The sequence below is a fragment of the Pinus tabuliformis genome, chromosome 7, assembly GCF_031772625.1.
Source record: "Pinus tabuliformis cultivar Carrire ecotype Pingquan chromosome 7, CPIR1, whole genome shotgun sequence".
Taxonomy (NCBI): domain Eukaryota; kingdom Viridiplantae; phylum Streptophyta; class Pinopsida; order Pinales; family Pinaceae; genus Pinus; species Pinus tabuliformis.
Window position 1 is genome coordinate 1830366737 of NC_142293.1, and position 13713 is coordinate 1830380449.

Genomic DNA, 13713 nt, shown 5'->3' on the forward strand with positions numbered 1-13713 from the left:
ACACAAGTAGGGTCTACAAGAATGTCTTAGGAGGTGAATAAGCTACTAGGAAAGGTGATAGTTCCCCAGCGGAGTCACCAATTTGTTTTGGAGAATTTAGCATCTACGAATAAATACTAATTCCCTAGATAAGTAGTTATATCTAGAATAACAGTTTAAAGTGTTTTAGACTTTTCCTATAAGCAATAGATAAGATGAGAAGATAGAAGGCCTACCTGTAGTTTCACTTTCCTCTCATCTCCCTTGTATCAATTCCGTTTCTCCTTCCCATACTTAATCCACTTGAGAAGTACCCTGTAAATGCAACAGAAGACAAAAACCGATCAAAGCGTACGATCTATTGAATATAAGTGAAAGGAATCAGATACAATTCACACACATAAGCATTACGAAACAATACAAACATATGGGAAAAGGTTCAAACAATTTATTAGATAGAAGAAGGAATTACAACCATCAGTGTCTGATTCAAAGCCATTCCTCCAACTTGGATCCCATCCACATCACATCAAAAGCATGACAAACTTGTAGTATCACAATACTTGCTTCAAAGCCAAATCTCATAGCAGCATTATCTCCTTACAATTCAGCATAATCCATCCCCCTGATCACTTACATGAGTGGTCAATTTATAGGAATATGAAGGACGTTTTGTCATTAATGGTGGCATTGAATGGCCTTCCATACTTAGAATTAGTTCCATGGTGGAAGGGATGAGAGGATAGGATGTACCTTAACTCATTCCTCATCCATTTTCGAGCTCATAGGAGTTGATAAGTGAGGGAACCTTCTAGATGACTCCAAAATATAAGAATATTCCCCAAACCCTATGTGAATTTCGCTCATTCTCGCCCAACGCAAGTGAAAGGAAGCCTAAGTTCTCTACAGAGCACCCTGGCAGTGGACTTAACTGCTCTGCAGCGCACCTTCATAGGGGCCTACCTGCGCTGGTCACTCTAAAGGCTATTTCTGGATGTCTTCAAGTCATGGAACTGTCTAGGAAGGAGGCATTCAAAGGGGTGACTTGTTTAGGGCATGAAGCAACTGAAATTAGGGTTTGATGAGCCCTAAAACACTAATCTGGATGTTGGGATTTGATGTGCCCAAATGGATCTGTAACACCCCCTACCTATATGAGCCTAATATACCTTCCCAATTTAAAAAACTCCTACTTTCACTAGATATTGTAGATATCCCTTTTTTCATTAAAAATTTTTATACCCCTTTACATTTTTTAATTAACTTTGAGCTCCATTTTTTATACTTTCAAATATTAAAACACTATAACCCTATTATATGCTCAATATATTATGTCATATTTTCCTCGATATATATCCCCCAATATGAACGTGTGTGGTATGGTATTGCTCCTCCAAAAAAGCCCGTGTGAGCATGTGAAATATTAAATGGTTGATAAGATCCAAGAAAAATGAGTTTTTTTGTGAGGAAATTCTTTATCCCACAATTTTACACAATTTTAGCTATGCGTGGAGAGTCAAACTCCTAAATGGAATTTGGGTGGGCAAATGGAGCTTCAAAAAATGCATAGTCTATCATGAATTATTTTATAACATAAAGGAACAAAGCAAGAGCAAACAGTGTGTGGACCATAAAGAGTGCAATGTGGCCAAACAACAAGTGAAGCCAAGAAATGGAAACAAAGACGCATCATACGAGGGTTGAACTGCTAAATGTAAAATGGGAGGGTGGACAAATGACCTCTTAGGAAACTTAAATGACATATTATATGAATGAATGGAGGTTGGATGTCATCAATGCTAAATGGTGTGTTCAACATGATCTTAGTGAATCACAATTCCAAGGATCATATTATGTGGATGGACCATGTGTTGGCAAGTACAATCTCATGTCACGACAAAGGACCTAGCCTACCATCCTCTATCACTAAAAGGCAGTGGATGGATGAGCCTCATAATGCCTTAACATGACATGGGATAAGGGGCACTTATAACACCCCTATCTAGCCAAAATTATTCCTAACACTAGTAGAAACTATGCTGAAAGAAAAGTGAACTTATATCACCCCTTATCTGGCCAAAATTATTCCTAAATCTAATAGATACTATATTGAAAATAAAATATCCACTTCAATATTGAAAACTTTACTCATGAAACTTTATCGCCAAAGAAATAATTTAAAACTATGTTGAAAATAAAAGATCCACTTCACTATTGGAAACTTTGCTCCTGAAACTTTATCACCAAAGACTCTGAGTAATTTAAAACTATTTAAATTGTGAAATTAAAAAAATTAAAAAGGAAATTTGGCCAAAATTATTCTTAAATCTAATAGATACTATATTGAAAATAAAAGATCCACTTTAGTGTTGAAAACTTTGCTCATCAAACTTTATCACCAAAGAAATAATTTAAAACTATGTTGAAAATAAAAGATCCACTTCACTAGTGGAAACTTTGCTCTTGAAACTTTATCACCAAAGGCTCGAGTAATTTAAAACCATTTAAATTGTGAAATTAAAAAAATTAAAAAGGAAATCTTGCCAAAATTATTCCTACATCTAATAAATACTATATTGAAAATAAAAGATCCACTGCAGTGTTGAAAACTTTGCTCATGAAACTTTATCACCAAAGAAATAATTTAAAACTATGTTGAAAATAAAAGATCCACTTCACTATTGGAAACTTTGCTCCTGAAACTTTATCACCAAAGAATCGAGTAATTTAAAATCATTTAAATTGTGAAATTAAGAAAACTAAAAAGGAAAAGAAAACTATTTAAAATGTGAAATTAAAAATAAAAAATAAAAAGGAAATCTGGATAAAATTATTCCTAAATCTAGTAGATACTATATTGAAAATAAAAGATCCACTTCAGTATTGAAAACTTGCTCATGAAACTTTATCACCAAAGAAATAATTTAAAACTATGTTGAAAATAAAATATCCACTTCACTATTGGAAACTTTGCCCCTAAAACTTTATCACCAAAGACTCTGAGTAATTTAAAACCATTTAAATTGTGAAATTAAAAAAAAAATTTAAAAAGCCAAAATTATTCCTATATCTAATAGATACTATATTGAAAATAAAAGATCCACTTCAGTGTTGAAAACTTTGCTCATCAAACTTTATCACCAAAGAAATAATTTAAAACTATGTTGAAAATAAAAGATCCACTTCACTATTGGAAACTTTGCTCCTGAAACTTTATCACCAAAGGCTCAAGTAATTTAAAACCATTTAAATTGTGAAATTAAAAAAATTAAAAAGGAAATCTTGCCAAAATTATTCCTACATCTAATAGATACTATATTGAAAATAAAAGATCCACTACAGTGTTGAAAACTTTGCTCATGAAACTTTATCACCAAAGAAATTATTTAAAACTATGTTGAAAATAAAAGATCCACTTCACTATTGGAAACTTTGCTCCTGAAACTTTATCACCAAAGACTGGAGTAATTTTTTTTTGCTTGAGCAAGAGATGATCCTTCTATTAACTTAGGTAAAAAAATATTTTACACATGTTACAACATATGACCAAAGGCACAAACTCCCACAAAGGGGAGTGAAAATACCCTGAGTACCCCAAAAAAAATCCTCCAAAAATCAGACAGAGATAAGGCCTAGACTACCCTGGAACCAAGAGTGGGCAAGTGGATCCGAAGTCTGCTCCCCAAAACCGATCGAAGATCTATCTTCTAACAATCTGACGCTCAAGATTCAACCCACACAGCGGCGAAGCCCCCAAAAAACCCTAAAGTTTCCCAATCAACGTTGACCATTGATCTTCTCCTTCTAATCCAACGACTATAGTCCATATCGCGCGGCTTAAAAAACCCGTTGAATATCGTGTGATGAAGGCAGTTTGCTTCATCGGTCCTCTGCCATGTGTTGCTTCCTGAGTGGAATCGCTGGCTTTTCCTTAATACCATCTTTGGTTTGGAAGGTGCCCGATGAAGGTGGTAAACCATTAGTGGTTTTATCCTTTCGGCCCCACCAACATGCACACCAAAAGGTGGTCGTTGATCTTCCCTCTCCAGATCTGACGGCCACAGACCAAATCGGACCACACAATTGCTCAAAAAACCCTAAAGTTGCACGATCAACGTTGACTGTTGATCTTTTCCTTCTGATCCAACAGCTGGAGTCCATATCGTGTGGCTTAAAAAGCCCGTTGAATACCACGCGATGAAGGTGGTTTTCTTTTTCGGTCCTCCGCCACATGTTGCTTCCTGAGTGGAATCGCTGGCTTTTCATTAATACCATCTTTGGTTTGGAAGGCGCCCAATGAAGGTGGTAAACCATTAGTGGTTTTATCCTTTCGGCCCCACCAACTTGCACACCAAAAGGTGGTCGTTGATCTTCCCTCTCCAGATCTGACGACCACAGACCAAATCGGACCACACAACTGCTCATGAAATACCCAGCGATGAAGGTGGTAATCATTGTCCATCCACCTCCATGCGTCGCCTTCTGAATGGCATTGCTTGTCTTCTAGGAAAACTTCTCCCAGGTCTGAGGTTGCCCGAAGCAGGTGGTATGTCTCGAGCAATTTTTGACCCCAGTAATCTCTTCCTTTGACGCCTTCGTCTTCCATGGAATCATTCCTCCTGTGAACAAATATCTTCTGTCTTGATTACTGCCTCTGTTTCTAGAAGCTCCCTTAGAAAACTGACAGTGCATCTTCGCTGATAGGCCATCTGAAGTGAACTTATCCATCGTTTTCATGAAGTAAAATTCTTTCTCTTGATTTTTCCTAATACTGTTGTCTGTCGCTGAGGGCCCAGGATGAGCATTCCTCCTTCAACCTATCATCCATTACCTCCTCCCACCAGTAGCACAAGTCGATATGCTTGTTTCGTACCCCCTCATTGGCCAGCCAGTCCGCAACTTTGTTGGCTTCCCTGCGGACATGCACCAACCTAAGAGTTCTCAGCATTCTTAGGTGTGCTTGGATTCTTTGGTAGACTTGCAGAAGCCGCCAGTGTCCTGAGATTTTCTCTGGTGCAGCGCCAACATTTATCCTCTTCACTGAGTTAATGACTAATTCTGAGTCAGCCTCAATGATGACATTGTGAATGTTGTACTTGAGCAGTATTTCCAGGCATAATTCCATTGCCATGAGCTCAGCCATATTGTTGGTTGCTTTTCCTAGATAACTATGGAAGATGACTTGTATGTTTCCTTCCTCATCCCTCATGACCCCTCCATATCCTGCTTCTCCCGGATTCCCTTTTGAGGCCCCATCTATGTTAAATTTTAAAAATCCATGTGAAGGGGGTTGCCATGAAGCCTTTTCTGCTGAGGTATTCTTGTTGATCTGCATAGAACCCTGAGGGGGATGAACCTTGAGCTCTAACTTCTCTAGTATTCTGGCCTCTCTTTGTTCGATGGGTTTGCCAGTAGCTACACCTCCCAGGATATGAATAGTCTCTTTGAGTTGTTTAAGGATTAGCTTAAGGATGCTGCTCACCGGACTCGCTTTATCCTTGAAAATCTTATTGTTGCGCTCCTTCCAAACATTCCAGATTATGAATCCTGGGGTCAGCATCCAAGCGGAGTTAATGATCTCATTATCCGAAAAAAAATTCCGCCATTTTTTCAAAGTAGCAATGATGTCATTTACATTTCTGTCTATCTGCTCGAAGACTTCTCCAACCCAATTCCAAAGTATTGTAGTGAAAGTGCATCTATTCAGGAGATGATTTGTAGTTTCTTCTTGTTGTCTACATAAGTGACATCTTGAGGGGCCAACAAAGCCTCTTTTTCTTAGGTTATCCCATGTCAGAATCTTGCCCTGTTGAACTAGCCACTTGAACAATTTGACTTTCATCCAATGAGGATTATCCTAGAGTTCTTTCCACGTCTTATCAGTGTTTGGAAGGTTAAGCCCTGAATCTATCCTTTTGGCCTCCTTAAGGTTGAAGAGACATGCCTTTTTCTTTCCCCATCTTAGTTGATCATCCAAGGTTGAGTTTAATATTTGTCTCTTGTCTAAAAGACCTTTAAGGGCTATAGCTTGAGTATGCAACATGCCCATTCCACTGTAATCTGGAAGTTTCCATGTTCTCCATTTCTCATTGTTCCTTGATTGGTCCCAATAGTCACTTACCCACCTTAATCCTTTGTTGATGGTATCGGTGTGAATGTCTGCTAATTCTTCACTTCGGAGATTGTCCTCCTGCTGCCAATTATCCTCCCAGAACCAGGCCAGATTTCCATTTCTTATCTCCCAGAAACTGTGATTTTGGACTAGGGCCCTGTTCTCCCATGCCCTATTCCAAATTGCAGAACCTTTTACTTGTCCTGTCATTCTGATGAGGTTCTTCTCCTGCCACTCTCTTGCATATTTTTGCTTCCAAAGTTTTGCCCAGGGGGCTTGTATTTCCTTTAGCCATCTCCACCAAATTTTGGCACCAAGAACTCTGTTAAGAATTCCTAGGTCATGAAGACCCAAGCCACCATGGGACTTAGGTTTGCATACCCTGTCCCATGCCACAAGGCCCCATTTCTTCTTTTCTTCACCTTTGCCCCAGAGAAAGTCTCTCTGAATGTTTCTTATATTAGTAATTACACCGGTTGGTGCCAGAATGGTTGATAGCATATAGATAGGGATACTTTGGAGGATAGCCTTAGTTAGAATCAATCTCCCTGCTAGATTTAGTGCTCTATTTGTCCATTTTCTAATCTTATATTTTAGCTTATTGAGAACAAGCTCCCAAATATCCTTGTGTCGCAGTTTGTCGGTGAGGGGAACTCCCAGGTACTTCGCAGGTAGTGACTCCCTTTGAAAGCCCAAAATTCTGGAAATATTTCTTTGTATTGAAATATTTGTATTGAAAAAGAAAATCTTTGATTTAGTAAGACTTACCTCTGTGCCTGCTGCCCTAGCAAACTCACTCAAAATCTGCTTGAATGCTTTGGCTTCCTTGATAGTGGGTGTGCCTTGAAGCATAGTATCATCCACAAATTGCTGATGTGTCACCATGTCCCCACCTTGAGTGAGTCTCAGACCCTGAATTCTCCCTTCCTCCTTAGCAGCTCTGATTGCTCTCCCTAACCCTTCCATCATTAGAATGAAAAGGAAAGGATAAAGAGGATCGCCTTGCCTGAGACCTCTAGAAGGCTTGAAGGTTTTGGAGGGAGAGCCATTGAGAAGAATTGAACAGCTGGCGGTGGTAACTAGTGCCCATTTAATCCACTTGTTATCAAATCCATAGGCTTTTAATATTTCTCTTATGTATGACCAACTAAGTTTGTCATAGGCCTTTGCTATGTCCAGTTGAATTATCATTCCTGCCTATTTATTGGTAATGAGTGAATGAACCATTTCATGTGCATGAATTATGTTATCTAGAATTTTTCTTCCTTCCACATAGCCCATTTGTTCCTCTGACACTAGGGTTGGGAGGAGTGGTTCGAGACGGTTGGAAATTACTTCGGATATTATTTTGTATACCACATTGCATAATGCTATACGTCTAAATCTGTCTGGAGAGGTGGCCTTTTCCTATTTGGGGATTAAGGCTATGAAACATTCATTGAGCACCTTTAGGACTGTCTTAAAACGTCGAGAGTCTTCCACTACCTCCAGGATGTCCTGTTTTACTATCCTCCAACAAGCTTTGAAAAAGTCCACATTGAAGCCATCCGGGCCTGGTGCTTTCCCATTGTGCATCTCTTTAACGACTTCCTCAATTTCTTCCTCTGTTACTGGTCTGTTGAGATTATAATTATCTTCTCTAGTAACCAATTTAGGAATGTACTGAGTAAATTTTTTCGTAAACTGGTATCTGTCTTCCAAGGTTTCCTTAGTAATTTTCTGAAAATGCTGGACTAGAACCTTCTCCATCTCTTCATGAGTGTTTCTTTCTATTCCATGCTGATCTGTAAGTTTCACAATTCTATTGTTGTTTCTGTGAGCTATGGTGGATCTGTGAAAGAATTTGGTGTTTCTCTCCCCTTCTTTAATCCATTGTACTCTGGATTTCTGTCTCCAGAATATTTCCTCTTGAAGACATTTGTTGTCCCATTCCTGCTAGAGTGACTCTGCCATCTCTTTCCTTTCATCTGTATAGCCTTCTGTGATAAGAATATGGTTTATTTCCTTTAGTTTCTTTTCCACATCTCCTTTAGCTTTGAAGATATTACCAAATTCCTTTTTATTCCACTCTTTGAGTCTGCCTTTAATGTGTTTGAGCCTGCAGTGTAGAAGGAACATCTTTGTACCTTGAAGGTGTAGCTCTTCCTTCCACCATTTTTCGATGTTTGTGAGGAAATCTGAGTGTGTGAGCCAAGCGTTCTCAAACCTAAAGGGGGAGTTCCTTGGTTTACCAAAAAGAGAAGCTTCCAATTGGATAGGCCAGTGATCTGAACCTCCAAAAGGTAGTATGAGCGCAGTAATGCTGCTTCCCATGAGAAGAAGTTCCTCTGAAACAATAAATCTGTCCAATTTTGAGGCTACTTGGGTAGGGCCCCCTCTTTTGTTATTCCAAGTGAATATTCCATTGCTTGTTTCCATATCAACCAATTTCATATTGGTGATGAAGTTCTGGAAGGCAACTAAATCTCTACCAAGTGTTCTAGTTCCTCCTTTCTTCTCCATAAGTGATTTTGTCATGTTAAAATCACCTCCAAGAATCCAGGGTAGAGCTGGGTATCTCTTCTTCATATCCTCCAGTGTTGTGAGGAGTCGAAGTTTGTCCTCCATTGGTTGCGGACCATAGACATTGGTGATCATGTAACATTGTCTATCACCCACCAGTTGGAAAATCAGAGAAAGGTGATGTCTGGATGCCTCCACATCAATCACACCAAATTTCTGTGGATCCCATAGAGTGAGAATGCCACCAGCAGATTTATTTGCCTTAACTTCAAGGTATTCATATCTATTTAACCATTTGCTATGTTTTTCGCGGATCTTCTCCACAGAGCATTTTGTTTCCTATATGAATACTATGTCAGGTTTTTCCTCTCTGATCCTGTTACCTAGATTCCTCTGTTTTCTTCTACTCCCTAGTCCTCTAATGTTCCAGGTTGTGATTTTCATTGAGGTGGGGTTTTAAAGGAGTAACTGGAAAGGTATTTCATCCTTCCTGAGTCAATCATGAGTTTTCCACACTCCAGCAGTAGTTCTTTCTGTCTTTTTCTTCCCCTCCTTTTGCTTGGATTTTTTGTTAGTTTTCCTGTTATTAATCCTATTGAGGAAGTCCCTTTATTTTCCTGGTTATCATGTCCTCTTTTGACTCCTGCAGCTGTTTGATGTGACTTGTTAAGGAATATTTGTTATACCTTGTCCACATCCTCCTGAGGGATGGAGTTTATTCCCAGGTTTCCTCCTTGTTCTAGAAACTTTTCCAACTCTAGGTTCTCCCTTTCCAGGATCTCCTATAAGTCTTGGTCCTCTGTACCACTTTCACTTTGAGTCATTTCCTGGTATTTTTCTATTTCCATGGTACTCAAAGGGTCCGTCGTGTGTTCATTCTGTTCCTGAGTGAACTCCATGCTGGTCTCTTTTCCTTTCCCCCTTGCTGACTGATTCTCTGTACTCTCTTGATCACCTCCATCTACTTCTTTTTCTCCTAAGATCTCAAAACTGTTGTGACTTCTTGTTTTGTTATCATTCGTAATAGGGTTCTTTTGTGTCTTCCTTCCCCCTCCTTTTCCTTTTCCTCCTGCTTTGGTGAAACCTATCTAGTCTTTCCCTTTGTTGGTGTTTAGGTTTTCCTCCCTTCTATTAAGAGGACAATCTCTAGATAGGTGCCCATGCTCATGACATTTGTGACATCTGAACGGGATATGTTCATAGTCAACTGTTTGAACCCATTCCTCGTCATAGACTTCTAGAATGACCTCATCTGGAAGGGCTCCTGATAGGTCCATCTCCACACATATACGGGCATAGGAGGTATATTTTCCCCGTAGAGTTGCCTCTAAAATTTTTAAGAAATGACCTAATTTATTGCCTATAGCTTTTAAAGACTCTGGCATCCAGTAATCTAAAGGTAAGGAGTAGAGTCTAATCCATACCGGTACCGAAGTGAAGGTTTCTCATTCTGGCACAAAGTTCATCGTCCATGGCCGCATATAGAGACCAGCAGCTGCAAAGAAGTATGGCCCTCCTTCAAAAATCTTGTCTCTGTCTTCCATGTTCGTGAACACCACTGTAAAAAACATTTGAATCGAAGATGTATATTTAACTCCCCCTTTGGTTTCTAGTTGTATTTTATCCAGGTGTACAACGCTTTCTCTGACGGCTAGATTCCCATAAATTTGCATATGATGGCATAGTTTGCCATGTGATCCCTGTGCGCTTGCAGAGCTGGATCATTCAGAATAACCCGAGGTTTAGTTATGGTCTTGGGTTTACAGGGCCCCATCTTGGCTCTGTTCTTTGTTCCCTGACCTCTGTCTTCCGCTTTCTCCTCCTGTCGGTCTTCTTCGTGGGCCCCTTGATCTGCATGGGTTTTGTTGCCTTCTGCCTTCTGAGTTTCAGTGTTTTTTGTCTTGACCTCCAAGGGTTGTGGAGATTTGTTCTTATTCCATCCTCTTCCTCTGTTTGAAACCACATTACTGTAGGAGGGAGTGGATCTCCCTCCTCCCTATGCCTCCATGGGTACCTATTACCCTCTGTCACTGTCTTAGATAAACCCTAGAACCCTCTGCGGAACGAGTCGAAAAAAAACCGTGAAGTCATATCACCACCGGAATCAGCACAACCACATTTATCAATGTGGTCTACAACCACATTTCAAAAGACTGGAGTAATTTAAAACCATTTAAATTGTGAAATTAAAAAAATTAAAAAGGAAATCTAGACAAAATTATTCTTAAATCTAATAGATACTACATTGAAAATAAAAGATCCACTTCAGTGTTGAAAACTTGCTCATGCAACTTTATCACCAAAGAAATAATTTAAAACTATGCTGAAAATAAAATATCCACTTCACTATTGGAAACTTTATCCCTGAAACTTTATCACCAAAGACTCTCAGTAATTTAAAACCATTTAAATTGTGAAATTTAAAAATTTAAAAAGGAAATCTGGCCAAAATTATTCCTAAATCTAATAGATACTATATAGAAAATAAAAGATCCACTTCGGTGTTGAAAATTTGCTCATGAAACTTTATCACCAAAGAAATAATTTAAAACTATGTTGAAAATAAAAGATGCACTTCACTATTGGAAACTTTGCTCCTGAAACTTTATCACCAAAGACTCGATCACCAAAGAAATAATTTAAAACTATGTTGAAAATAAAAGATGCACTTCACTATTGGAAACTTTGCTCCTGAAACTTTATCACCAAAGACTCGAGTAATTTAAAAACCATTTAAATTATGAAAATAAAAAAATTAAAAAGGAAATCTGGCCAAAATTATTCCTAAATCCAATAGATACTATATTGAAAATAAAAGATCCACTTCAGTGTTGAAAACTTTGCTCATTAAACTTTATCACCAAAGAAATAATTTAAAACTATGTTGAAAATAAAAGATCCACTTCACTATTGGAAACTTTGCCCCTGAAACTTTATCACCAAAGACTCGAGTAATTTAAAGCCATTTAAATTGTGAAATTAAAAAAAATTAAAAAGGAAAAGAAAATTATTTAAAATGTGAAACTAAAAAAATTAAATTATTCCTAAATCTAATAGATACTATATTGAAAATAAAAGATCCACTTCAGTGTTGAAAACTTGCTCATGAAACTTTATCACCAAAGAAATAATTTAAAACTATGTTGAAAATAAAAAATTCACTTCACTATTGGAAACTTTGCCCTTGAAACTTTATCACCAAAAACTCTGAGTAATTTAAAACCATTTAAATTGTGAAATTAAAAAAATTAAAAAGGAAAAGAAAACCATTTAAATTGTGAAATTAAAAAAATTAAAAAGGAAATCTGGCCAAAATTATTCCTAAATCTAATAGATACTATATTGAAAATAAAAGATCCACTTTAGTATTGAAAACTTTGATCATGAAACTTTATCACCAAAGAAATAATTTAAAACTATGTTGAAAATAAAAGATCCACTTCACGATTGGAAATTTTATCACCAAAGACCGTGAGTAATTTAAAACCATCTAATAAAAAAAAACTGACTAGCTCCATAATCCACGTTCAATTGAAATGGAAATGAAGAAATGAAATGAAATAAGATTATTTTGAAGTCCATGGAACTAAAAATAGCCTATACGACACATTGCTTCTCTATCTAGTTCTTGTATTCAGCCATTTTCCTGTAAAGTCTCAAACCCATAAGCATATGATTTTTATTACACAAAACCATAAGTGTATGGTTTACTAGGTCGTGCGGGGTGGGGTGCTTATATCAAAACAAGCGGCCCCATCGGTATTGTGTTTAGCAGTTGTACTCCGCACTTTACCATCTCCTTTTGTTCACCGTTATTCCAAAACAGTGGGTGGTCGTTTTCTTCCCAGCCGTTGGGTTTTCAAGGAACAAATAGCATAAAAGCCTGCAATTTGGTATGCTCATGGCAATCACATTTTAGCAGACATATGCTTTATGTTGTTGGATTTGTTCAACTGCAAATCGATTATATGGATTCCCACTTTATTCAGGCCGATCTGGCGTTTGGTCAGGCTGAGTACCCAGGCGATGATCAAAGGCCTCAAAAATCATGTTCTGATCAGAAGCAGCAGGTCCTGGGCCAACCAACAATTCCCCCAAGGTCTTCATTTCCCACAACAACATATTTGTTTCATAACAATAGCTAATTGTCTGTATATTAGAATTATAGCGTTACTGTGACAAATTGTTTCTGATGTAATTGATTGGATTTGCATTGCAGAGTAAGTGTTTTGTGTTTTGCATGCGCTCAACCTCGGTGGGAGAGCGAGTGGAACTTCAGTATAGAAGATATGGTGCCCATCGACAACAGCAAGAGCATATTATCATCATTTAAGACAGGAGATTTGATGAAAGAGAAAGGAGGCAAAAGCCAGAAGATGCGCAAGAAGATGGGAAGGGTAATTTATCACAGGCCACCTCGTGCTCTTCTTTCTGCTTAAAATTTTTCCCTGCTTCTTTTTAGGGTTGGGCTGGATAGTTTAGAGGAGTTAAAGTTGTTCAAGGCTCTAAATTTGAATCTGTGACAACGCCTATTCACTAGCAGATGGAGTCACGATTTCTTCAAATCTCTTCTGCAATTTTTCTCTCCTTAAATCTTGGAATTGGAATGATGAATGATTCTCTCCTTAGATCTTGGAATTAGAATGAATCTCATCATGTAATGTGGAGCAATCGGAATGGTGGTTTATCCACACTCGCAGCAGATTTACCACTCGATGATATGTCTTGTGTTCTTGTATTCAAAACCTGGGTCGGTGAACCTAAAGCCGTGGCTAAACTAGCTGACCACAAAAAAACTATTGTACTGCGTTAATCAAGTTCTCTGTATTTTTATCAATATACACATGGCAGCAAGATCGCCACTTCTTTCATATTCTGAATTATCTAGAAACCTGGTGTGATTGAATGAAGTTCAGTGTGGTTGAGAATATATCAGTGCATGGTATAATATATTTGAAAATGTATTGGAGTATGGTTTATGATGTGAGTGGTATGGAATATTGATTAAAAGAAATTTGAGGTACAGCAAGTTGAGATTGAGTTAGGGATCATTTTGAAAAATGAGTATAGTAAAAAAATATTTCTTATTAAAAACAATTTGGAACTTTAATATCAAACAT

At 37.9% G+C, this 13713-nt stretch overlaps 1 protein-coding gene across 1 annotated transcript; it reads left to right on the top strand.

Annotated features, from left to right (window-relative positions):
- Positions 1-12483: 12483 nt before the first annotated feature.
- Positions 12484-13469, top strand: LOC149255721 (uncharacterized). Its single transcript, XM_089457293.1, has 2 exons — positions 12484-12692; positions 12813-13469. Exons 1-2 carry the CDS (start codon positions 12520-12522, stop codon positions 13030-13032), a joined length of 393 nt encoding a protein of 130 aa, XP_089313419.1. The 5' UTR covers positions 12484-12519; the 3' UTR covers positions 13033-13469.
- The last annotated feature ends 244 nt before the right edge of the window (positions 13470-13713 follow it).